The sequence below is a fragment of the Crotalus tigris genome, unplaced genomic scaffold (genome assembly GCF_016545835.1).
Source record: "Crotalus tigris isolate CLP2741 ecotype Arizona unplaced genomic scaffold, ASM1654583v1 scf7180000017546.9332058, whole genome shotgun sequence".
Taxonomy (NCBI): domain Eukaryota; kingdom Metazoa; phylum Chordata; class Lepidosauria; order Squamata; family Viperidae; genus Crotalus; species Crotalus tigris.
The window spans coordinates 6,059,535-6,086,535 of NW_024096465.1; the positions used below are offsets into that span (position 1 = coordinate 6,059,535).

The 27,001-nt window shown below is 38.4% G+C and overlaps 1 protein-coding gene across 1 annotated transcript in view; it reads left to right on the top strand.

The window, feature by feature from the left end:
• The first annotated feature begins 8,846 nt into the window (after positions 1–8,846).
• AQR (aquarius intron-binding spliceosomal factor) overlaps positions 8,847–27,001 on the top strand; it is a 52,847-nt gene continuing 34,692 nt past the window's right edge. Inside the window, exons 1-13 of the mRNA XM_039335897.1 lie at positions 8,847–9,046; positions 11,038–11,094; positions 11,486–11,526; positions 13,158–13,193; positions 15,774–15,894; positions 18,652–18,792; positions 19,340–19,408; positions 20,115–20,215; positions 21,837–21,913; positions 22,579–22,643; positions 23,649–23,765; positions 24,252–24,365; positions 26,655–26,758. Coding sequence (XP_039191831.1) covers positions 8,939–9,046; positions 11,038–11,094; positions 11,486–11,526; positions 13,158–13,193; positions 15,774–15,894; positions 18,652–18,792; positions 19,340–19,408; positions 20,115–20,215; positions 21,837–21,913; positions 22,579–22,643; positions 23,649–23,765; positions 24,252–24,365; positions 26,655–26,758 — 1,151 coding nt within the window. The 5' untranslated portion in view covers positions 8,847–8,938. The remainder of the gene's footprint in view (positions 9,047–11,037; positions 11,095–11,485; positions 11,527–13,157; positions 13,194–15,773; positions 15,895–18,651; positions 18,793–19,339; positions 19,409–20,114; positions 20,216–21,836; positions 21,914–22,578; positions 22,644–23,648; positions 23,766–24,251; positions 24,366–26,654; positions 26,759–27,001) is intronic.

The window sequence follows — 27,001 nt, forward strand, 5'->3', positions numbered from 1 at the left end:
ACCTGGGAGGTTCTACAGAATCGCCCAACAGTAACAGTCACTTAAGAGGGCCAGAGAGCCTGCAGCTAGGCAGGACAACCAGGTCAAACAGAGAAAGAAGCCCCGGTCTGACGAGCCCGGTGGGCAAGCAAGCAGGCCAGACATTGGAGCACAGTCCTTGGGAATCACCAGGGTGTAACAGGGGGGACAGGTATGCATCACCTCTCAGTCAAGGGGTACTTGGCAGGTACCCAGAAGTCAGGAGGTCACAGAGAGCCAGAAGATCTCCTAAGTATTTAGAAGATTTTGTAACTCTACTGGCAAAACAGAGTTAACAGAGAACATTCCTGTACACATAGGAAAATAGAACACTGGGAATGATAGAAGCAGAGGAAATAACTGACACTAGATAGTATGGGCACCACGCTCGCATTAGGTTTTATGTTATTATTGTATGATCGTAGTCTTAGCCGGGGGGGAAGGGGTGTTATGTCCTGAGCCTGTGGAAGCAGGCTCGGGGCATTGTAACGGTCCTGGGCAGGTGCAAGCTGCCCGGGACCAGACTGGCTGTCGCCAGCACGTGCGCGCATGCGCGGGTGCTGGCGCGCCAAATGTTGCAGATTGGCCCGGGAATGGCCTATAAAAGAGGCCAGGAGACTTGGGCATTGTCGGCGTCTTGTAACCAGTATGCTGAACAGAAATAAAGAAGTTCCTGAGAACTACAACTGCTTCTCGTGTCATTGCCATTTCGCGAAGGACGCAACAGCTAAAATGGCTAATTGTTTGTCATTTTAGTATGGCAGCTACCTTAAGAGTGATTTGACCATTATGGCTTGCCTAAGATTATTTCAAACTAAAAACATAAGCTGGTTCTTGGATGTAAATCATAAAAATGCTTGCATATTTTTCATTGACAAATTCATCTTATTAGGATGTAACAATGGAAACGACTGCATGACAAACAAATTTCCCCAGCCTGAGTTTGGGCAGAAATTCCTAGAATTCTCAACTACCATGGGTTTGGGGGGATTCTGGATTGGTATTTCCATCCAGAGGGAAGAAAAATGAGTATTAGAATAATTTAACTTTTATGATAGTTTACATGTATTCCATTGATTAGTCTGCTGCTTGAGACTTTAATATTCTTTCTGCAATTGACTTATACTGATTTCGTCAAGAGAGAGACCAATATTAGGTATTTTACATGTGGTTTCAAAATGTCCTTCACTCCTGGTGACCACATAGAAAAGTCTCTGCAGGAATTCTTCCCCCCCCCCATTTTTTTCTGAAATTGCCTGCTTCCTAGGGCTGAGAGTGAGTGACTGGGCCAAGGTCACTCAGCTGACTTTATGTCTAAATAGCACAATAACTCACGGTCTCCCATGTTTCTAGCCAAATGCCTTAACCATTACGCCAAACTGTCATTTATACCAGATATTACCATTTCTTAATTCAGAGAAAGCAATTCTTCTTTGGAAATGCATAACCTAATTCACTTTGCTCTTGCAATTGCCATCATAAATTTGCAGGCTCCTGGTATTTTCATAAGTATTTACATTAATGCAGAAAAAAGATTTAGCTTATGAGTGTCTTAGCAGGGAGAGCTTTCAATCCCCCTGGCCTAGCAGACTAGCCATTTTTTGATATGCACAGCTTTTGTCCTACCTTCTGCCTAGGTGAATATTTATTATTTAGTCCCTATTACACCAGACACTTTTGCTGAAATTGTCCATAGGTGCTGAATGATTTAGCCCCTACGCTTTGTCAAGCAAAATACAAGAACAGGATTCTTCAACAAGCAAAAGTCATTCAGGCATGCTTACATTATGGGACTTAGAGAAAAAGATTATCAATGGATCCTTTCCAACTCAATTTTGGGATCGCCATAATATCCTTATTTGTTTTAAAGCGAAAACAATGACTCAAAGAGGAAAGTGAGACTTTGTTCATTTACTGATAGTGGGAGATTAATTAATATACTCATTACATTTAAAAGCCTGGATGTACCTGTCTTCCCACAGAGATACCCACAGCACAATCAGTGGTAATTTAAAAATCAATTTCTCTTCCATAGTAATTAAATGTGTCCATTTAAGCAGATATAATTGATAGTGCCTGCAACTAATTTCAAAGCAGGAGCTCTTTGGGGATTCTATAAAAGATTACTAGATATGAGCTCAGCATTTGCTTTCAAGAACCAAAAAGGCATGAATGTCAACTAAATTGTTGGTTCTGTGCTATTGTTTGAACTGTCTGTGAGAGATGTCACACATCCAAGAGCATCAGGTACAATGAAGGTTGAAGCATTCTGACTGTGTGACTCAAGCAAGGATAAGGGAAACAGCCACTGCTTCACTAATCCTTGTATGTACTTAACTCTGTTTATAGCTATACAAAAAAATTAGACTGCTGAACAACCTGCATCATTTTGCAACCTAGAATTACAGCTCTATGAGTATCCAGAGGCCCATTTCAACTTGAATAAAGTTTCCAAGAATCAATGATAGACTTAATCTACTTACAATAGCCACGGTTGCATCACAGCAGATGCAAAAGATGTTTCTCTAGCACCAGACTGAGCTGAGCAGTCCAAAGACCAAAATTCAATACCACAAAAGCTCTCTTTCTGTTCCTTTTGGCCCCTTCTAATTACTATTGCTGTGATTGCTATATTACTATTGCTGAAAACCATGAATCATAAAATCATTTCCTGTCAATTCAAGACCAGAAACATATGAAAATTTGGATGTAAATCTTAACACAGACCTAATAAGTCTTTAAAGGACAAAAATATCAAATTGTATTCCCCGCCCCAAACCAAGGAACACCCCAGGGGAATCAACACAAAGGGATCAAAAAAGTCAAAATGATAGCCACCAATGTGACAAAGGGGTACACCTTCACTCATGAGGTCAAGGGCACCATGTTGACGTTTAATCCCTCTGGTTAACATGCTGAACATTTATTTACCTTGGTCTTGAATTGGAGGACTGCTCCAAGCTGCTGCTGACCAGAACAGAGTTTCCGAGTGCTGGATCCAAGCGTTCGAGGGCCTTCCAAGCCATTTTCTCCAGGAATGGAGATCAAGGGGGGCGTTTGCATGGCTCTGGAGTTTGGATCCAGCCCTCAGAAGACTGCAGGAGCCCCCTGACCTCTGTTACTGACACAAATGGCTTGGAAGGCCCCTCCAAGGCTTGGATCCAGCCCTTGGAAGCTCTGTTCCAGGAGGCAGCAGCTTGGAACAGTCCTCCAAGGGCTGGATCCAATCTCTGGAGGTATGCAGAAGCCCCTCCCCGACCTCTGCTCCTGGTGCAAATGGCTTGGAAGGCCCCTCCGAGGCTTGGCTCCAACTCTCAGAAGGTCCGTTCCGGGTGGCAGCAGCTTGGAGCAGTCCTCCGAGGGCTGGATCCAACCTCCGGAGACGTGCAAAATTCCCCCCCATCTCCATTCCTGCTTGGAAGACTTCTCAGAGGCCTGGATCCAACCTCCGGAAGCTCTTTCTGGGCACAAACGGCTTGGAGGGCCCTTCAGAGGTGTGAATCCAATATCCAGAGGCATGCAGAAACGTCCCCCGGCCTCCATTCCAGGCTGCTTGGAGACCACCAAGGCTCCGAGGACAACAGGGTCACTTTCTCCCCCACCACAGCAAACTCCAGCGGACTAGACATGGATGCGAGGGGCCTGGCCTCCCTCAGTTGAAGGCTTCAGGCCTGCCCTCAGGCAGAAGGGAATTGGGAGCAGGAGTAGGAAACAGGCACCTTTAGCATAGAGAATAAAAGTTTCTGAGATCCTTGATTTGGCACAACTTCAAACACTTGTGCAAGATCACGGACTCCAGAAATTTTATTCTCAGTGTGAAAAACATTTCCAAGCCAACTCTCCTCTTGCTCAAAGGGAAAGAAACCATGGCAGAGAGGATTTTTGCAAGGTAAGTGAGTCCGGCGTGGCAGGAAGGGAGGGGGAAGCAGTTGTGAGGGGTGGAGGGGAATAGGGTGAATGTTGCAGTGCCACTGAAGTCACTTGTAAAGGCATGGTGCTGCAATATTTGTAATTTTGGGACTTGTTCATAAACACTAGGGGACACTCATCACATAACTTCAAATGAGCATTAAGTGAACACTCGTAACTCGGGGATTACCTATATTATACAAACCCAGCCTTCATGGGTCTTTGATTAAGTTTATCATGCAAACTCAAAATGTGTGTCACTTTTATAAATCATGATTCAATTAGCCAAAGGTAAACAAGCCATACAAACACAAGCATATGGCCAATACACATTTCCCCTCCTCACATGTTGTTAGTAAAATAAATTTTCTCATCTGATTGACTCCTTGTACTCAATCTTCTCAACAGGGATGGTTTGAATTAGATTGATCCCTACTATTACAGTGGTGACTAAACTATTTAAAATTCCCAGATGTGTCACATATTTATCCCATCAACTTTTACCAAAGTTGAATGACTTTTTTTCAGTCAGAAGTTGCAAAAGAACCTATTCTTTCATTGTTTTGACAGGTCTTTGAATTCTCCTATTTTTGTTTGTTCTTTTAATCCCAATGCCTTTGCCCATCAAAATAAGTAAAGAAATGCTCCCTGTATTTAAAAATGCCCATAAATATTTTAGCTGCTCTTCTCTTGCTAATTTAAATTCCCCCACAAATAAATTTGGGATGGCAATGTACCCTGTGATATATGTTCAGCTACCTTGAACAAGCCATTATTCAAAATCTCTGAAAACAAGGGGTTTTTGACTTGATTTCCAGCATTGTCAAGTTAAAGAATGGTGAATTTGCACAGACAGTAAATTTTATGCCTTGAAAACACGTGCTGAGTTTAGTCCTCGGGTGATGGGATTTCTGAATTTTTTTCAATATGATTATCATATGCCTAGGCTTGTAAATTACACTAGTAGATTTTTTTTCATATCTTTTGTTATTATGAATTTCCAACATCCAAGCTGTAATGCTAACAGCCTATTTGTGACCTCCCAAGAATAAGGGAAGGCATAACTGGAATTGCTTTTTATATATTTTATATTTATGTAGTCTATCTATCTACCTACTTGTTTATATTTGTTACAAGAGCTTTTGCAGTCTCTGGATATAGTTGAGTTCTTATTAATCTAGTTTGCATAGATTAATAGAAATTGCTTTTCACTCTTTAATCATCTGCTGCCAGATAAAGTATTAGTTATCTAATACTTCTTATTTCAGATGGCCAGTGATATCAAAAAGAAAAATGCTATTTCACTTCTTCTACTGAGAACTAGGCTAGATTCACATAGCATAAAACACCATTTTTGTCTTGGCTTAACATATGAAGTGAATCCAGACATTTTGATTAACAGAACATAATTTGCTTTAATTTATTATATGAGCCCAGTCAAACTGCAGTTAAACCAACCATGGTTTAGAATCATACATTCTGCTTCTGTGTCTTTCTGTAAGGAAATCTGAACTGACAGCAAGGTTTTTGAAAGTAATCTCGACTTAGATCTCCAATAAATTTAATAAATTAGGTTAAAAATATTAAAACAAAAAAGCAAACAAGTATTTTAGAGAAAAAAATGTGAAATGCTTTTTAGAGTACTACCTGTTAGAGACCGACTCAAATTCAGATAACAAAGGATGGTAGGAGGAAAATGACATCAAGTCTGATCCTTGTATAATCTTAAATGGAATGTAGGAGTTGACTGCAGACAGACATTCAAATTATGCTCTATCAGATGCTGAAATGGTTTCTGATTGCTTCTAAGGGAGTAGAGAGGAATAAACAATTATTTATCTGGCATTCACGAAAATATAAAATCTGTCTCTTCAGAACCATCTTCAGCCTTATGCCTTATGAAAGACATCAATTCCTCAAGAAGTAGGAAACAAAAGTTTTTATATTACTAAAACTTAAGATGAAATGAGATGAAGTATATTTTTTTTTAAAAATCCACAAATGCCACTTTGAATGATTTTTTCTTGCAGTTTGAAAAGTTAAAATCTCAGGGTATAAAATCCCAACTTCAATTAGCAAGTCTTCTTGTCTCACTGTAAGATCCCATTGCTAAATGTCTAATTTTAGTTTCCTGAAAGTCCAAGAAATCAAAAGCAAATTGACTAGAGTAGAACATCAACTATTTCATGCTCTATAGTGCTTTCAAGAAAGCAGCAAGAGCTCACAAAAGATACACCTTTTGCTATTTTTTTAAAGAAATGAAATCTTTTAGAAAAAAAGAGTATACCTAAGGTAGAAATTTCAAGGCCCTTATCTTGTCCCTTAGCCTCTAAGATTCTCACAAGAGAGGTGAACCTGTACTTACCTCTCTCTCAGTTATGATCCCAGAACATTAATCATTGTGCCAAAATATTGGCTATTTTTAATGTAATAAACAATCCAAATCTATCAAGAAAGCATTAGGGCCAGGTAAAGATTTATTTCCACAGACTATTTCTGAAGAATTAATTCTAATGTAAAAATAATTCTCAGGTATTCAAACGTCTTCTTGATAAAAGTATATAATCATAATTTTAAGTATAAGTCAAGGAATACTTATTAATGATTTATAAAGGGAGATTTATAAATATTGAATTAGCTCCTTATTACTGTTTTAAGTATGATGGGATGCAGGTAATACATATTTGAGCATGAGGCTTGCTGAGCATGGTGGGTGAATATGTAAATTGTGCTAAACCATGTTTGTTTTATCATGATTTATTATATACTAGTCCTCCTCAGATTATACAAACTATTGTTGAAAGAAAAATCTTCATCAGGGTCCATTCCAAGCTGGGAATAAACAAAATGGAGGCTGCTTTAGAAAGAAAGTTGGAGTTTATTGAAGAGCAGAGCCAGACAGAAAGATGGCTCTGAGAAAGCTGACCACATGTAGTAGGGCGTGGTGGAATTTTATACCTTCTTGAGCTTTTGTTTGGAGTTTTTCCTGTGGCATGAACTTTGACTTGAGGCTTTCTGGTATTCTGATGGTGTTGAGTTAATCCTATTATGACTGTTGGATTTTTTTGTGTAAGGGATTGTTGATTTTAGGGATTTTTATCTTTCTAATCCAAGCTTCCTGGCTCCAATCTTTCTAACAAGATTGTCACGTCTGCATTTCTGCAGACCTGGTTTCTGTTTGGGGCAGAGAGACATGAGGGAGTGGTTGGTTTCTGCCTTTTAAGATCCTTTGGGGAAATATATTCTGCCTTTTTAATATTTCCCAAAATATTTCTTTCTCTGGATTCTTCCCACACTATTATTTGCATTATTTCAACTTTAAGCAAAGTTAGTTATTTTGGTAAAATGAAGAAATAGCCAAGCATGGCAGAAATATACTTTAACTAAATTAAAAGATGCCTTCCACTTATTATCCATATATCTTTATAACAAAACCAGTACCTAGATAAATCCTGGAGGAAGATTGTGCATGTATGTGGTTTGAGAAAATGTGAACAAAATGACATAATGTCTTTATTACATTACACAATCACTGGCAACTTCAATGTTGCATTTAGAATACTGTAATATGGATGAAAAACACTGAATATGCAAAACACTCAGAAGAAATTTTAACAAATTAAATACTTGCTTTTACATCCTATGTCCAGCAGAGGGGAGCAGCCATCATCTCAGTTTATCATTTCATAATAAACATTTGAAGGTTCATCATACAGAAAATAGTAGCTTTAGCAAACCCAGTATTTTCAATACAGATCAATTGTTTTGTTCAAAATACTCACAAGAATATTGTTTATTCAGATATTAAGAGCCACTGCATTATATTGAATTTATTGACCTCTAAAATTGGGCTGACTGACAATTCTAGTTCTAATTATGATAAATCTACTTTAGAAAATAATGTAACATCTCTTTATATGACTGGATTCCTAGTGACTGCACAGCTATGTAGTTATCTTTGCAGCAACAGAGAAGTGGCAAGCTAATGCCATCTTTCAGATTTTCTCTAACTTCTGACTTTAATTTACAGCCAAAGGATTTCCTAATATGACAATAAATTCCAAGTACTGTGATCTTGTTTAGTTTTTTTACAGCAGCCAGGATCCCCCTATTGCTGCCACTAAGGCATATCTGGAAGGTAAAATACCAGGTTGGAAAATCCTATCCTATATAACAATGCTTTCTGAATTGTCTATGGAGATTCTCAGTCACCCAGGTCATGGTTGTCCCAAATATGCTTTTTCAAAAGGCAATTGGACTTTCTTTTTTTTCCCATGAAGACGTTTTGCTTCTCATCCAAGTAGCTTCTTCAGTTCAGATTATCCATTCTGGACAGTCTTGCTTTGCAATTAGCCTTGTACTTATTTACTTATTCATTTGGATTCTAGGTTATTATATTAATTAGGAAACTTAAAAATGTCTTGGATTAGTATTCCAAGTGTGGTCTGGCCAAAGCAGTATAAAGTGATACTAACACTTCATACGTTCTATTCCTTTATTGATCGTATTGGCTTTTTTGGCAGCTGCAGCACACTGGTTGCTTGGTTGGGAAATTCTGAGAGTTGAGGTCCACGCATTTTAAAGTAGCTGAAGCTGAGAAACACTGGCCTGGAGGATGCCATTTAACTGGGATGCAGTAAAAGAAAACCTTACAATCCCTGTTTCCCCTACTTTTACTTGAACGGAGTCGCGTTGCCGTAGTAAAAATCTAGAGAGCAGTAGACAAATGTCACCATTCGCTCTTCCCCTCCTCCTCCTCCCCCCGCCCTCCTATTTCCTATTGGTTGGAAACCGTCTTACGTAAAGGGCTCGGGCGAGCAAGCAGGACTCAAAGAGCGGAAGTAATTCTGATACTCGGGGGTACTGACGGGGCAATTCCATTTGATGAAGGGAGAGGGGTGGGTGGGTCTAAGCGAGAAAAAAAGAAAGAGAGAGGGGAAAAAACCCTCCCTATCGTGAACCCGGAAGGGGTTGACTAACTTGAGCGGGGATTTTTTTATGCGAGAGCAAGATGGCTGCGCCGGTAGGATCTATTTTGCAGCAACTGGAGTCTCTCCCTCCGCCTAAGAAGATCGTGGCTCCCACCGTATCTCAGATTAACGCGGAGTTCGTGACGCAGGTAAAGGCCCCTGCCGGAGAGGAGGCTGCAACTCCCGGACGAGACGGGAGTTTTGTTTTGGTCAGAGCTTCTTGGCAAGCTCTTCCTCTTGGCTTTCCTCATATCTGGAAAAAAGTTAAGCTAGTGGCCGCAGGTTCTGGTCTAATAGTCTAGGAAGGTCCCATGCACTGCCTTTCCTTAACGCTGGCCCCAGCCAGGTTAGTTGCTCCACCAGAGCCACCTTCTGCAGCCTAGGCAGATGTATTTGGACGCATCCAAGGCATAAAATCGGATAATTTTGTGGAAAAGCATGCAATTCCTAGGACGCCTTTTCTTCATGTTTTTCAACTGCATCTATTTTTCTAAAGTGCTTAGAGCCAACCCCCAATACTGCTTTATTAATTATATATATATATATATATATATATATATATATATATATATATATATATATATATATATATTTAAAAGAGAAGAGTAATCTAAGGGCTCACTTCTGCACAATGCGCATGTTGCTTATCTTGAAAAGATAGAATGATGTTTGCATGTGTGTTCCCTGTAATAAAAACTTTTATCTAGTTTAACACAACAAATTAGCCTGATATTATGTTAGATATTTAAGATGAATGGATGATAGTGGATAGTAAGATGGATACTGAAAGTGGATAATAAGACGGATCCAGTTTCATACCAAGTTGTATGAAAACAAAACTATCATTCAACTCATGTTGAATTGTAATTGGTTGAATAAAATTCAAAAACGAATTATTGTATTCATATTTCTTCCAGAGAATTGCCTATACAGTTTTCTCTTTCCAATTTATCATAATAATTTTACAAATCCAGCAAATTTTAGATTTTTCAACAAACTTTAGCAGTTATTGTTTATTGCAGTATGTTTGCTGAATTTTAGACTAAGCTAAGCCATGCTCCAAGGTCCCTTCCCACTCTGTTATTCTATTTCTGGGTAAGCAACTTTATGCAAAGCACAGAGAAGAAGTATAATATGTTGTTACAGCAAATGGTTACAATTTTGCATAAATAATTAGAATTGGCATTCTTGAATAATAAAGGAACAAAAACTTGCTCTTGTACTCAGCTATTTTTGCTTCTATTCATTCATATATTATATACCCCAACTCCCTGGCCATTGCTGAAATCCCTTGCTATTGCATTCCTGACATCTGGCTTTTTAAAAACATCTTGGAGAAAAGAGAGTCCACCACTTCTTGAGGCAATCTGATTCATTTTTTAAAGCTTTAGTTGTTAGAAAATTATTTCTGGTTCTAATTTAAACACGTTGTTTCTTACATCCTTTGGAACAAATCTGAACAACTCTACCTTATATCTGACAGCCCTTTGGATACCTGAGAAGAGCTTTCATAACTCCCAGGAATCTTCTCTCCAGTTGTAATGCCAGATTACTTATGGAATGGAAATTACAGGTAGTCCTTGAGTTACAACCACAATTGAGCCCAAAATGTATGTTGCTAAATAAAACATTTGTTAAGTGAGTTTGCCCCATGTTACGATTTTTCTTGCCACTGTTGTTAAGTGAATCATTGCATTTGTTGTTAGTAACATGGTTGTTTAAGTGAATCTGGATTCCCCATTGACTTTGTCAGAAGGTCTCAAAAGCTGATCACATGACCCCCAGACACTGCAACCATCATAAATAGGAATCGGTTGCCAAGCATCTGAATTTTGATCATGTTACCATGGGGATTCTGCAATGGTCATAAGTGTGAAAAACTGTCATAAGTCACTTTTTTCAATGCTGTTGTAACTTTGAGTGGTCACTAAATGAATTGTTGTAAGTTGAGGACTACCTGTTTATGCTCCAAAAGGCAAACTAACCTAAGAATGAGTTACTAGATTAAATTATCTAATATGTCTTCATTTTGCTAATACACTTTTAACCTCACATAATAGTATACATTTAATATTGTAAATACAGTGTTTGTAGTGTATATGAATAGTATAATTGAATGACGTGATCTTTTATTTTGCAGCTGGCAAATAAATATTGGGCACCACATGTCAAGAAAAAGCTGCCATTTGAAACAAGGGTAATTGTTTAAATATAATATTTAGTAATTTGATCTTAACTTGACAATAGATACCACAAATAAAAAAATGTTGTTTAATTGAATAAAGAGCAATAACAATATCAAACTATTTTTTTGTAGTTTGTATCTTTACTTTAAAACAATATTGATTTTACTCTTAAAATTAGCTAGCAAAACGGTTTTTAATTACTTTTTTATATCCTGATACATCCTTATTTTTAACAAGATGTTTGTAAAATGTCTGTAGTAATAGAAAAATTAATTGTAATAACAGTGCTGGACTATTTATTGCTTATTTAGTTCCTTGCAGATGCACATTACTGGGAAATGGGAAATACATAAGATTATCATTATGTATTATTATATATCATATTTTTTTCTTGTTTTTTAGGTTATTGAAGATGTGTATGAAAAAGAAATTGTTAGGTCAAAGTATGTACTATATACTGCATCTTATGTATAATTGCCAAACTGCTTATTTTATAGATGGGTTTTATATATTTTACATTACATTTTTGTTGTTAATTGCGAAGTCGTGTCGGACCCATCGCGACCCCATGGACAACGTTCCTCCAGATCTTCCTGTCCTCTACCATCTTCTGGAGTCCATTTAAATTCACACCTACTGCTTCAGTGACTCCATCCAGCCATCTCATTCTCTGTCGTCCCCTTCTTCTATTGCCCTCAATCTTTCCCAGCATTAGGCTCTTCTCCAGTGAATCCTTCTTTCTCATTAGGTGGCCAAGTACTTGAGTTTCAACTTCAGGATCTGGCCTTCTAAAGAGCAGTCGGGGTTGATCTCTTCTAGGACTGACCGGTTTGAACGCCTTGCAGTCCAAGGGACTCGCAGGAGTCTTCTCCAGCACCATAGTTCAAAGGCATCAATTCTTTTGCGCTCAGCCTTTCTTATGGTCCAACTTTCACAGCCATACATTGCAACTGGGAAAACCATGGCCTGGACTATACGCACTTTTGTTGGCAGGGTGATGTCTCTGCTTTTTAGAATGCTGCCTAGATTTGCCATAGCTTTCCTCCCCAGGAGCAAGTGTCTTTTAATTTCTTGGCTGCAGTCCCCATCTGAGGTAGCAACTAAAACCATCCCAAAGAAAAAGAAATGCAAGAAAGCAAAATGGCTGTCTGAGGAAGCTTTGCAAATAGCTGAGGAAAGAAGGGAAGTGAAAGGCAAAGGAGAAAGAGAAAGATACACCCAACTAAATGCAGAATTCCAGAGAATAGCTAGAAGAGATAAGAATGCCTTCTTAAATGAACAGTGCAAAGAAATAGAAGAAAACAACAGAATAGGGAGGACCAGAGATCTCTTCAAGAAAATTGGAGATATGAAGGGAACGTTTCATGCAAAGATGGGCATGATAAAGGACCAAAATGGCAGAGAATGTTCAAACTATCGCACCATTGCATTCATTTCACATGCTAGTAAAGTTATGCTTAAAATCCTACAAGCTAGACTCCAGCAGTATGTGGATCGAGAACTACCAGAAGTACAGGCAGGATTTCGAAGAGGCAGAGGAACTAGAGATCAAATTGCCAACATACGCTGGATCATGGAGAAAGCTAGGGAGTTCCAGAAAACAATAAAAATTAATCGATGTGAGCTTTTTTCTTCTATAAATTGTATTGCATGTACAATTTTATTCAATTGGAATAAATGAAATAATAATCCAAACCAGGCCTTTATGAAGCATATTTGTCTATAAAATCTATTATTATATATACTTAGATACAGTGTTCAAGATAGCATAACAACTGTGTTGCAAGGGGTTCTTCGGGTTAAGGATAAAGATACCAGTCTTCTGAGCAGAAATTGTGTACATTGCCCAGAATCGTATGCAAGTGAGATGGCCACTTATTTACATTCAAAAATAAATAAATTTCCCTCCCACCAAATGTTGCTCATCCCACAGCTCTAGACAGCAGAGCTCATAATGAGGGATATAAAAGTTTCAATTTTTGGAGGCCCTTGAGTGATACATGCCTGGTTTAGTCTGAGATATTCCTCTTTACCGACTTTGATGTGACAAAATTTAATTTTTTATTGATTTCAGATTTGCTATCAGAAAGATAATGCTTCTAGAATTTAGGTAAGTATATTTTTTACAGAAAATAAATTTTAAAGTATGAACTGATTATAAAATGAGCTGATACTAGCTTCAAATCTGATGACAGGTAGTTTGGTATAGCACAGGGGTAGGCAACCCAAAACACTCAAAGAGCCACTTGAACCCATTTCCCACCAAAAACAAAACACCGGGAGCCGCAAAACCCTTTTGATATCTAAAATGAAGATAACACTGCATATATCCTTTTTTATCTTTATTATAGGTGTGTGTGTGTGTGTGTGTGAGAGAGAGAGAGAGAGAGAGTTTGTGTATGTGTGTGTGTGTATACACACACACACACACACATACACACACACACGTTAAAAATAAAAGTAAAAATATGACTCTTGGGAATATCCATACTATTAAAACAATGATCACCAAGAGAATGCTTTAAGAGAATAAAATTACATACACACACAGGTAAAAAAAAAGGATATATGCAATGTTATCTTCATTTTAGATGTCAAAAGGGTCTCTCTCTCTCTGTCTCTCTCCCTCCCTCCCTCTCTGCCCTTGGTCTGCCACTCCTCTTCCCCCACTCTCTTTCTTTCTCTCTCTTTCCTCTCTCTCTCCCCCTCCCTCTTTCTCTCTCTTTCTCTCTCTCTCTTTCTCCCCCCCCCCATCTGCTGCTCACCTGGCAAGCTTCAAGTTGTTCTCCAACAATCTCAGGGGTAGGCAACCTCGTCTCTTTTATGACTCATGGACTTCAACTCCCAGAATTCCTGAGTCAGCCTAGCTGGGCTAGCTAGCTCTCTCCTGCCTTCCTGCTTCCTGCTGAGACGCAGAAAAGGGAGGAGCTCCACCCAGAAAGCTTTTCAGCTCCTCGGAGAACAATGTGAGTGCACTCTCTTTTACACACACACACACACACACACACACACACAGAAAGAGAGAGAGAGAGAGAGAGAGAGAGAGAGAGAGAAGCAGGGAAGCGCAATTGCCTCTCTCTGTCTCTGTCTCTCTCTGCAAAGGCAGAGGAGGCTGGGAGCCACAGGGGAAGGCTCAAAGAGCCGCATGCGGCTCCGGAGCCGCAGGTTGCCGACCTGTGGTATAGCATAATAGTTCATTATGAATTCCCGGATGAAAATTTTCTTGAACTATTTACCCTTTAGCACAGTGAAGAGTAAAGGGAATTAAGGGAATAGGAGGATTGTATGAGTTTATGCGTTTGATTCCAAAATTATGCTTCAGAATCTACAGCAGAGCAATAGAAATAGAATAGCCCTTAGACTTATATACTGCTTCACAATGCTTTACAGTCCCATCTGAGCGGTTTACAGAGTCAGCATATTGTCCCCAACAATCTGAGTCCTCATTTTACCAACCTTGGAAGGGTGGAAGGCTGAATCAACCTTGAGCCGCTCAGAATCGAACTCCTGGAGTGAGCAGTGAGTTAGACTGCAGTGCTCCATTCTAACCACTGCGCCACCATGAGCAAACAACCCCTCCCAGATAATTTTTAAAGTAGCCAGATCTTTTCCTTGTTTGACACAGCAGCTCTGGAAGAACTGTATCTGAAGCATGGCATAGCTGTAATGCAAGTAGTCCTCAACTTATAACCACATGTGAGCCCAAAATGTATGTTGCTAAGTGAGAAATTTTATAAGTGATTTTTGCCCCATTTTACGATTTTTCTTGCCACATTTATTAAGTATATCACTGTAGTTGTTAAGTTAGTAATACAGTTGTTAAGTGAATCTGGTTTCCCCATTGAATTTGCTTGTCGGACAGTCACAAAAGGTGATCACATGACCCAGGGACACTACAACCATCGTAAATGTTGTCAAGTGTCCAAATGTAAATCATGTGACCCTGGGGATGTTACAACAGTCATAAGTGTGAAAAGTAGCCATAAGTCACTTTTTTCAATGCTGTTGTAACTTCGAATGGTCACTAAGCAAAGTGTTATAAGACAAGGATTACCTGTATATATATATAATACATTTCTGTTCTGGTATCAACATTGTTTAAAAAATACCAGTGTACCGTATCTATTACTTTGCATTTACCTGTTGTTTTGTATAGTTGTTATATAAAATTATGACAGATAGATAGAGACCACTTAAGTTGAAGTGTCTGTTGCTTCTGAATATGGTACCTTTTTCGAGCTGCATTATGGAGTCAAGGACTGTTGTTTATATGCTTTTTTCGTTTTGTTTATGTTACATAAAGATGACTTTCATAAAACTTTTTTGTCTGTTACTGAGACAGCAGACATTTGTTTCGCTCTAATAAATTGGACGTGTGTTTGTTTTCTTATTGCTATACAGTCAACTTGAAGTAATGTTCAAATGCGTATAATGTCTGTACCAGTCTATGTAAAATGTCTATTCATTTAATAAATGGAAATTTCAAGGCGACTAATGCTTTTGCCTGGTATTCTTGAACTGCTCTAATTATCACAAAGTTTGCTGCAATGTGTTGTGTTGGAAGATAACACTGAAAGCTACTTACAAAGCTTATAGAAAAGTTTTCATAAACAATTACATTGCTGATCTCCTGGTTGGTGATATACAAATGGTCACTATTTTCTTTTTTTTTGTTTTCCCTTCATTTCAGTCAGTACCTGGAAAATTACTTATGGGTGAATTATGCTCCTGAATTGTCTAGCAAAGCTTACTTGATGTCCATCTGTTGTATGGTGAATGAAAAGTTCAGAGAAAATGTTCCAGCTTGGGAGGTAATAAATTTCTGTTATAGCAAGCAGAAACTTTGATTCTTAATTTTCATGTTTCTCGTTAACCACTTAAAGAGTTATCCAATATTAGAATAAACAGTACGGCGATCATTCCTTATCTGAAGCCACTTGCCCCTATATTTTACATTGCATAATACCTCTGGATAGTTAAAAAGTTTTGCAGTGGAAGCAGAGTCAATGTAAAAAGAATTGTTTTGGCAGCTGGATGCACTTTCTCTGCATTGCTAGAATTTTGTGGAAAGTTTATCTTGCAAAATATAGTAATACAATTTTTCATTTGTATAAGGTTATTGTATGGGAAATTAAAAACAACTTCACCCTTGTTCAACTTTATGTTATTGAACTGTTACATGCTTCCATGTTCACTCATAGGGAATTTTTTCTGAGCATGTGCAGAGGATCTGGGAAAGTCCTCAAATTGGCCTCACTTTTGGAGGGCACAGCCAGCTTGAGCTTTGAGGAATGGTACTTCATGTGGCTTTACCATTAGTGAAGCCCTCCTTTGAACAATTTGCACAGGACATAAGACAGAAAGCAGATAACTACTAAAATAAAACAGTGTAGGAGGAAATAGAGCCAAATATTTTTTTATTCCTCAGCAAGTTGCTTCCCAGTTTTCTTTCCTTTGTAGTCTGATGGAATAGATGTTGAAAGATAGCAGTGGAGGGAAAAGAAAACCATGGGGAGGCTGGCCTTTTGATGGAAACCCCTCTAGCCTTACTTTTCCTTTTTACTTGTTGCAGTCTGAGAGGATGCTTGTTGGCAGATACTAGTTGAGGGAGGGACTAATTCAGAAAGGTGAACATTTTAGTGAACTGATTGTGTCCCTCATCTCTTAATCTGCAGATTCAGTGTTAAGTTCAGAGGTTAAGAAATTGGTCCATGTTATTGGCCCAATTCCTTGAGCATCGTCCTTAGATTTCCACATAGGCAGCACAAATTAAGATTATCCATTTATGTGCCGTTGGGAGCTCTCCTTGTAACAGGTTCCCAGCTGTCTATGCAAACCTTATATTTCAGCATATGAGAAGCATATTCTAATCTTTCAGTAAAATGATAGGAATTAAGAATAAGATTCTTTGCCATTTGTCTGAAATGGTATAGGGTTTCCTGCCTAAGCAGGGGGTTGGACTAGATGACCTCCAAGGTCCCTTCCAACTTTACTACTACTACTACTACTACTACTACTATTATTATCGATCATCGCACAGTCAGCTGGATGTTCAGACTGGATTTGGCATTTTGTCTACCTATCGAGTCCTTACCCAGGACCTGGGATAGGCAGATGTGGATGTTTGATGGTATTACAGATATCGTCGCAGGATGGAAGCAGTTCCTAATAAGACCGCCTTTTGCAATTGACTAATAGCGAATTTGTCAATGCCAATTGTGTTCAAGTGGTGCTCCAGTTGTTTTGGGATTGCACCCAAGGAGCCTATGACTATTGGTACTACCCTTGCTTGCTTTTGCCACAGTCTTTCTATTTCTATTTGTAGGTCTTTGTATTTTGTTATCTTCTCCAGTTCTTTCTCTTCTATTCTGCTATCTCCAGGCACTGCCACGTCCACTATCCAGACTTTTTTGTCTTTCTTATCGACAATTGTTAAGTCTGGGGTGTTATGTTGCAGGTGCTTGTCTGTTTGAATTCTGAAGTCCCAGAGCAGTTTAATTTTATCATTTTCTATGACTTTCTCTATTTTATGATCCCACCAGTTTTTGCTTACAGGCAAATGATATTTTTTGCAGATCTTCCAATGCACCATTGTTGCTACTTTGTCATGCCGCTGCTTGTAATCAGTTTGTGCAATCTTCTTGCAACAGCTTACCAAGTGGTCCACTGTTTCTTCAGCTTCTTTGCATAGGCGGCACTTACTGTCTGTTGCTGTCTTCTCAATTTTGACTTTGTATGCATTTGTCCTTAAGGCTTGGTCTTGTGCAGCCAGAATTAGTCCCTCGGTCTCTTTCTTCAATTTTCCTGCTCTTAGCCATTGCCAGGTTTTATTATTATCTGCTTTCCCAGCTATTTTTTTCATGTATTGGCCATGTAGTGCTTTGTCTTCCCATGCCTCTATTCTGTTCTTCATTTGGTCTTTCTTGTAGGCCAGTTTGGTCTCTCCAGTAGTTAGTAAGCCTTCCTGATATACTAATTTCAGTGCATCTTCATCATTGTTCTTCAGATATTCTTCCAAAGCCATTTTTTCTTCTTCAACCATCTGATGTACTTGTAGCATTCCACGCCCACCTATTTGCCTTGGTAGATAAAGTCTATCAATGTCACTGCGTGGATGAAGGGCATGATTCATTGTCATTATTTTTCTGGTCTGCCTATCCATTGCTTTTAGTTCTGCTTGAGTCCAGTCCACTATTCCAGCTGTGTACCTAATGACTGGGATTGCCCAGGTGTTGATTGCCTTTATGGTATTTCCTCCATTGAGTTTGGACTTTAAGATCTTCTTCACTCTCTTGATGTATTCACCTCTAATCTTTTTCTTGACTTCAGTGTGCTTGATGTTGTCAGCTTGAAGGATACCCAAGTATTTGTAGTACTCTTCCTCATCCAGACTCTTAATGTTGTTGTTGTTGTTGTTGTTGTTGTTGTTGTTGTTGTTGTTGTTATATAGTACTGGAATATGAAAATGGGAACAGAACTTGTATTTGTCTCAAAGTCTTTATTTCTCCCAAATGTTGTTACATCTGAACTTCCTGACAATCTGCTTCTACTTCTGTTTTTTTGGTTAGACATTCAAGAAGAAGCCAGAGCATTTTCCATTCTTTTTCAAACGTGTGCTGGTGGCTTCCTTGGCAGAGAATAACAGTGAAATCACTCTGCAAGAGCAGACAATACTCTTGCTGTTCCTTGATCATTGTTTCAACAGTTTGGTAAGATTATTTTCCAAAGATTGTTACAATTAATGATACTTTTGGTATATAGTGAAAACATGCCTACTGTAAAGCAATTCACTCTAGCATCATTCTTTGTTAGCATTGCTAGCCTGTTTTTTTGCCTTTTTAAAATAAAAGCAACACAAAACAAACTCCTCCCCCTCCAAACTTTTGCTCTACAAGGAAGTTTTAAAAAATATTTTGAGGCACTAAAGTAAAGATACTACTATACTGGTGAAACAGAGGATCTGGAAATAACATAAAATCTAGAGCTTGGAAGCAAGTCAAGAATAGTAGAAAGTGGAGTGAAATGTTTAAGTAGCTGATCAGAATATTAATCATAATACATTTTTGAGGGATTTCACTTCATGAAATTGTGTTTTCTTACTCCTTCAACTAAAAACTGTTCTCATGAATCAGAAAGGAAGTAAGCACAGCAAGAAAGAATGAATAACCATACTGTAGAAATGAACCTTATACCACCATATATGATGTATCTAAATTTGTATAAGATCCCAAATTATTTTATAATTTCTTATGACAGGAAGTGGACTTGATCAGAGGACAAATCCAGCAACTCATCTCTCTCCCAATGTGGATGGGGCTGCAGCCTGTAAGTTGTCTTAAGATAAAGGTTTCAAAGATCTCAGAACCTTGTGTTATAGATAGAAATGTTCATATCTATGATTACAGTAAATATACAGGCAGGTAAACTTTCTATTTTTAGATTTTTTTTTTCTTTTATTCAGTTGTCTCCAATTCTTAGAGACTGCCTGAACAGGTTTCTGCAGTTTTCTTGACAAGATTTTTCAGAAGTTGTTTACCATTGCCTACTTGTAGAGAAAGTGAGTTGCCCAAGATCACCCAGCTGGCTTTGTGCCAAGGCAGGACTAGAACTCAGACTCCTCGTTTCAGGGCATACCTTAACCACATACATATTTTTATATGCATTATCAATCAAGCTTTTATATTCAAAGAACAGTAATGTTTATTGTATGCTATATGATTTTCAATGCTCCTTTGTAGCTTATAACATCTCCCCATTCATGTCTGCTGCGGAAGGCGAACAAAACTAAATTTCATTGGCTGTGTCAACACACTATATGTAACCATGATTTGTTAAGTGAGATATAATAAGTTTGTTCACACTTTGTGTTAAACATTAAGCCATAATGTTGGTTTATCTTATATTTTGGTGGGCAAACAAGTCCTTTTACCATACTTATTTTTAAATGAAAATAGGAGCATAACAGGTAAATGCAAATGCTGCAGTACTGATATTCTGAAAAATTAAATAAATCTCTTAAATAAAATTCTAGGCACGTCTACAACTTGAATTGAAAAAGACACCAAAACTTAAAAAATTCTGGAATTTGATCAAGAAAAATGATGAGAAAATGGATGAAAATTCACGATTGCAGTAAGTTTAACAAAAACCCTACCACTGTTATTTAATAGCAGTTCCTGAGCTGAGCCATATTGCGAGAAATCAGGAGTTGGAGAGTTTATAATACCACATCTAGATAGGATTAGAAGGCGAAAGCATTCAGTATATTCCATGGCCTAGCCCACGGGTCAGCAACCTGCAGCTCTGGAGCTGCATGTGGCTCTTTGAGCCTTCTCCTGCGACTCCCAGTCTCCTCCGCCATTTGCAGAGAGACAAAGGCAGAGAGAGGCACTTGCGCTTCCCTTCTCTATCTCTCTCTCTCTCTCTCTCTCTCTCTCTCTCTCTCTCTCTCTCTGTGTGTGTGTGTGTGTGTGTGTGTTTATTGGACAGGGCTCCTGCCTTTGCTGTGTCGAAGCAGGAAGCAGCAGCAGCTCTCTCTCTCTCTCTCTCTCTCTTTCACACACACACACACGCACACACACAGAGTGGGGAAAGAGGACTGGGAGACCAAGGGCAGGAGAGAGCCAGCCCAATAAGAATGTGTGTCTGCTTGTCAGAGAACAGCGTGAAGCCAGCTTGCCAGGTGAGCAGAAGATCGGAGAGAGAGGGGGGAGACAGAGAGAGAGGGGGGGAGAGACGAAGAGGGAGAGAGAGAGAACTCATGCATAGCAGCCTCTATTTTTTAATTAAACTCTTCAATCAAGCTCCCTCTCGCGTACCCGCAAGTTTTGTGGCTCCCAGTGTTTTCTTTTCTCTGGGAAACTGGGTCCAAGTGGCTCTTTGAGTGTTTAAGGTTGCCGACCCCTAGCCTAGCCTCTTGCAGCAAAGCCAGTCTGAAATAAGTCTGTCTGTCTGCCCCCTCTCTCCCATCCACCCTTCCTCCGCCCATCTTAAACAAAACCCCCAATAATCTGTAGTGTATCCATTTAGCAAAATACTTTTTACTGAGTAGTTATTTAGGAAGTACATAGAAATATGTAACAATTTGGAACTTCTTTTGAAAGAGTGAGAAGAATAGACACTGAGATTTTTCTCTCTTCAAAATTTGAGAAAACGTTTTCCTTGAGATGAGCCTGAAGTTTTATAGCCTCTTTTTATGTTGAAAGATACAATATAGTTGACCCTATATATGTCCTATATAACTTGGTGGTGTTAGTGTAATGTTGACTATATTACATTATGGACAGTTTATAACGTACTGGAGTTTACTAATGAAAAAGGTTCCTTGCTGCATTTAGTCTGTTTAGTTTAGAAAAATACAAATATTTTAGAATGTTTCAAAAGGTAAACTTTCAGGTTCTGGGGATCATGCTATGACCGAAGCGGAGGAAGATCGTTATTTGTCTTGGGGGTCCTTGATGCTCTCTGAGCTTGGCTGTTTTCTTGCAGACACTTCGTTAGCCAAACTAGGTAACGTCATCGGTGCACTGCTTCTAGCATTGATGACGTTACCGACTTTGGGTAATGAAAGAACAACCAAGCTCAGAGAGTACCAAGGACCCCACAGTTCAACCTAAGCTACAAATATTCTCCTTTATTATTCGACGCCATTAACAACTTTTAGGCAAAGATATTGATGAGATAGGGCCATGCCTATTTCAGATGGCTGCTGATGCAGAGTTCCACTGGCTTTCCTTTTGTCTTTACATTGCAGGACATATCAGGAAAGGAGATTCCTTTCACAACTAATCCAGAAATTTATCTCTGTATTAAAGTCAATATCCATTTCAGGTAAGTAGTTCATATGGGCAAGTACTCCCTTCCCTCCTTTAATGTGTAGCTTAATGGGCTAAGGAGTAAGATTTAAAGAAACATTTTTCTAAGATCAGTTCTTGCCCATGTGATCTTCAGCAGTGAAGAAAGAATCCCAAATAGGAAAAAAAAATGCTAAGGGGCGTTAATGTTTATTTGTTTGTCCTGAGCTCCTCAAATGGAGGGAAGGGAGCAAGATTATTGAGAGGTTTTTAAATTCGGTTTACTCTACCTTCAACTTTTCTGCTTGGCATTGCTACAGTGTCAGAGTTCTCTTGATGAAGTTTTAGCTCCACCCTCAGTCTTGAGTCAACAGCTTTCATAATTTTCAGCCAACATGACTGAAAGCCTCTGGATTTTTACATGTAAGACTGCTATCTGTTTAAAGTAAGGAGATAGCAATAGCATTTAGACTTATATACCACCCCATAATGCTTTTCAACATTCTCTGGGCGTTTTACAATGTCAGTGTATTGCCCCCAACAATCTGGATCCTCATTTTACAGCCCTCAGAAGGATGGAAGGAAGGCTTGAGTTCTGTCAAGATTGAACTGTGGGCAGAGTTTGCCTGCAATGCTGCATTCTAATCACTATCCCACCAAGGTTCTTGAGATAATGTATAATTGTCTTGTGTTTTCTTCTAGATGCCCTCTGTATGGATAAAGTCCGCTATTGTGAAAGGTTTATTGAATTCACAATAGATTTAGAGGTAAACCAATGATAAGACAAATGCTAGTTCTTTTACAATATCATCTAGGCTGTAGTAAGGGTTTATTCAATGGCAGTAGCTTTTTGAATAGACTTTCAAGCTATTTATGTGCATTGTTCATTCTAATATTGTGAGGAGGAGAAAAAAAATCCTCTCAGCTTATGCAATATATGCAATTTCATATTTTTTTTATAAATTACAGTATCATAAATATGCTTTAGCATTTTGTCCTTTTAAAATTTTGGTAATCACACTATGCTACTTTTAAAGATAGGTTAGGGATTAAAGGGATAATATAACAAACACCCCACCAATATATGGCACATAATTTTATTAAATGTATTTCATGAAAAAGAGTTTTAATATTGGTCTTAAATTATGATTGACAGTGTTAATATTTGCTGCATTTTCTTGGATTTCTTTACTGTTGTTATAAATGCTGAAATTTAAAATAACAGTAACAGAAATTCAGTACCAGGAATTATTCCAAATTTTAATATCTTCTTTTTAAAAAAATCTAAATGCTTTCAGCATATAAATAATAATGATAATTATAGCAACACCCATTAAAGAAAGTTAGAAACTAGCCCTGTGTGGTTCCTAAAAATGTTATATTTTATCCCCCTTATCTCTGGATTTATTCTCTTTTAGATATTTTTTGGGACACTGATAAACTTATACTTCACTCAAAGGCCTAGTGTGACTTTGAGCCAAGAGAACAGTGTTTATCTCAGTGTTTATCTGGCCACAATCTTTATCAGAAAATATTAATTCAATTTTTGTTACATTGTCAAAAAGTCTGAATAGTTGAATTTTATCAATATAAATTAGCCCACTATAAATGATTGAGCAACACTTATTTTTTTTTACACATCAGAGTAGAGAGTTTTAAGAACTAGTTATACTTTTTAATGAACTCTGAATTCTAACTAGTATTTGAGTAATAAATGTGATCAAACACTGACTTGCATAATATTTTAGGGTGTGATACTACCTTTTTTTTAGGCTCTGCTTCCAACACGGCGATGGTTTAATACTGTACTAGACGATTCCCACCTAGTTGTACATTGTTATTTATCCAGCCTAGCAAAAAGGGACAAAGAGGGGCATCTGTTCTGCCAGGTGAGATTTGCTTTTATTTACTGAATTTCTTCGATTTTCAGGAAGGATTGCAGTATTGCAACCGAAAAGTGAGAATGGGCAAGTGAGCATCACTTGCTATTGGCAGGAGTTTGGGAGTGTAGCTGTCACTGCCAACACTTCCTGCCTTTGATTGTTCTTGTGATGATTATACAGAAGAGAATAAGGTTTCTTTGCATTGTAACTATTAGCTTAAGTCTAATTGTGATTGGATTTTTCTGATGATTATCAATTTTCAACATACCTCCATTTTAAAACTACTTCCATGCCTTAACATTTAAAATCTAATATTAAGAGGTTTTCTAAATAGTTTTCATAGTCACATTATTCACAAATCATTGCTTAAACATTACCAAGCATACCCTGAATTACTGAATATCTGAACAGTTTATAAACTGCACAGGTACTAGAATATAACTTTCTTGAAATTACTATGTTTTATTTGACTTCACATATTACTTTATTCAGCTTTTAGACATGCTCAAATTCTACACTGGATTTGAAATTAATGATCAGACTGGAAATGCTTTGACTGAAAATGAAATGACTACAATTCACTATGATAGAATTACTTCCCTCCAGGTAATTAGACCTTCAGACTTCTCTAAGATTTCTTTCAGGGTTTTTTTTTTTAATTAAAGTTTGTTTTTTTTTTTTTACCAAACTTTGTTTTGGAAAAGACTTGTTTTATATATCATTGATTCTTAAATATTTATGCTGAGATAAAAGTATATGATAAAAGAGCCATGGTGGTGCAATGGTTAGAATGCAGTGTTGCAGGCTAACTCTGCCCACTGCCAGGAGTTTGATCCCAGCCTTCCATTCTTCTAAGGTCAGTAAAATGAGGACCCAGATTGTTGGGGACAATAGGCTGACTCTGTAAACCACTTAGTGCTGTAAAGCATATAAGTATGTGGATACTTATGTATGTAAAGTATATAAGTCTGAGTGCTATTGCTATGAAATTGAAAGCATGGATATATGTTTGGAAATACAATTTGTATAGCATTACTACATTTCATAAGAAATGAATTTAGTTGCTTCTGTATAATCTGAATCATGTAGATCTGCGGTTCTCAACCTATGGGTCGCAACCCCATTTGGGGTCGATCGACCATTTTTCGGGGGTCGCCAAAGAAGGCGATCCACCATTTTCTCCCCTCAGGGGGCGCCGCCCCCATGCGCACCGCGCGTGGGGGGCGCCGTGCATGCGTGCCGCACATGGCGCTGCGCATGGGGGCGGCGTCGCACATGCGCGCCGCGCATGCGCAGAACGTTTGTGTGGCGGGGGTCGCCGTCACACAAACGTTGAGAACCACTGATGTAGATACAGGCATACTCATACAGGTAGTCCTTAGGACCATTCATTCAGTGACTATTCAGCATTACAATGGTATTGAACAAAAGGACTTACAACCTATGCCCAAATTTAGAACCATTGCAGTGCCCCAATTTGGGTGCTTGACAGTCCACCTGCATTTATGATTACAGGGTTGCTTCAATTATCCATACCCACATATTCTTCCCCCATCTCAGCCTTCCATTTGGCCCACTAGTGTGTAAAGTTGCTGTGGCACAGGGAGGCTTCAGACTGCTCCCCACCCTGCCAGGCTTGGGAGGCCTTGACCTGCTCCCTGCCCCACCAGAATGTGCAAAATGCCTCACTTACCTTCACTGTTCTCCAACTACGAACAGGCATGCTCTGCTTATGCAAGGCACAGCCTTTTTATCAAGGCCACCTTGCACCATTCTCCTTGTGGGCTTCATTCTCTTAGTGTTTTGGAAGTCTCCTTGTCCATATGGTGCAATTTGGTGAAGGAGACTTCTGAAGCACCACTGGAATGGAGACCGCTGTTTAGAAGTTTCCTTCTCTAAATCTCCCCAGTAACTGTTTCAGGGCCCTCAATATAGGTGTAAGCATTGAGAAAGCATTGAAGACACATTCTGCACTGATTGTAATATCCAGACAGCCCCATGTAAAGCACATTGCAGATAGTTATGCAGATGATATTGAGACTGTGATTTACTATCACTAAGTCTTCCCCCACCAGGTAATGACACAATTTGTATACCAGCCAAAGCTGGGCAAATGTCACTCTACACACAGCCTTCATCTGCTGTTCAAGTAGCAACTACAAGTCCAGAAGCACTCCCAAATTAGAAAGCTGCTGCTACAGAGATAGTTCCTATAGGGATAATACTGGCACCAAAGGAGAACCTTGATGTATGAATAGCAACTTTGGGTTTAATTTGAGCCTGTTCTCTCCCATCCAAACCCAATATCCTCCAGTATCTGAGTAGAAGATCAAAAGCATCTGCTCCACAGCCTGGAATAGCAATGTGTCATCAGCATACTGTATCCAAAATTGTCCAAGAGCTTATCTCAGTGGTTTCATATAGATTTTTAAAAAATGGGCGATGGGGAGTGACCTTTGTGCTACCCTGTAAGTGAGGAACCACTGAACTAACCTTTCCTCTCCTAGACTGAAACTACCCAAAGAAAACAGGCTGCCATAGACTGAAAATTTCAGTGGTTGAAAAAATAATATATAATATAAAAATGTACATGCTGTTTCACAGATTAGAAGAGGATGCTAATCTGTATTATTTTTTGTTATAATGTTTTATTAATTTGGCTGCTGTATATAACCTAGAGCCATAGTCAGTTGGCGTGATGAGTAAATCCAATAAATATGTGCCATAAATGAAGATGAAAGTGGTAAGATTAGCAATAAACAGGCTTAAAGCATTGTTTTAATTGCTGTTGATTCTTAGCTAATTTTCAGAGATTTGCAGTTTGTCTGGTGAATTGCAAATTATGTAGAGGATAAGAATTTTTGATTCTAATCCTGATTCTTGGTTGATTTGCAGAGAGCTGCCTTTGCACATTTTCCAGAACTTTACAGTTTTGCCCTCTCAAATGTATCTGCTGTAGACACACGTGATTCTCTGCTAAAGTTTTTTGGGCCTCTAAGGTACATCATCATTAACTTCGGTTTGGGGGGAGGTGTAGATACTTAATGGCAAATTCTTGATTTTCATGATGATCAGGATTATTTCAGCAATGATTACCCACCTGTTTAAGCCAAAGTCTATTTTATTATATATTTTCAGCTGAAATGGTTACTTAAATGAAAATACTATGTTCTGTATAATTAAACTAGTTTTTTTTTTATTTAGGGTAGCAATTCTGTTACTGTTTAAAAAGAGAGTGGAGA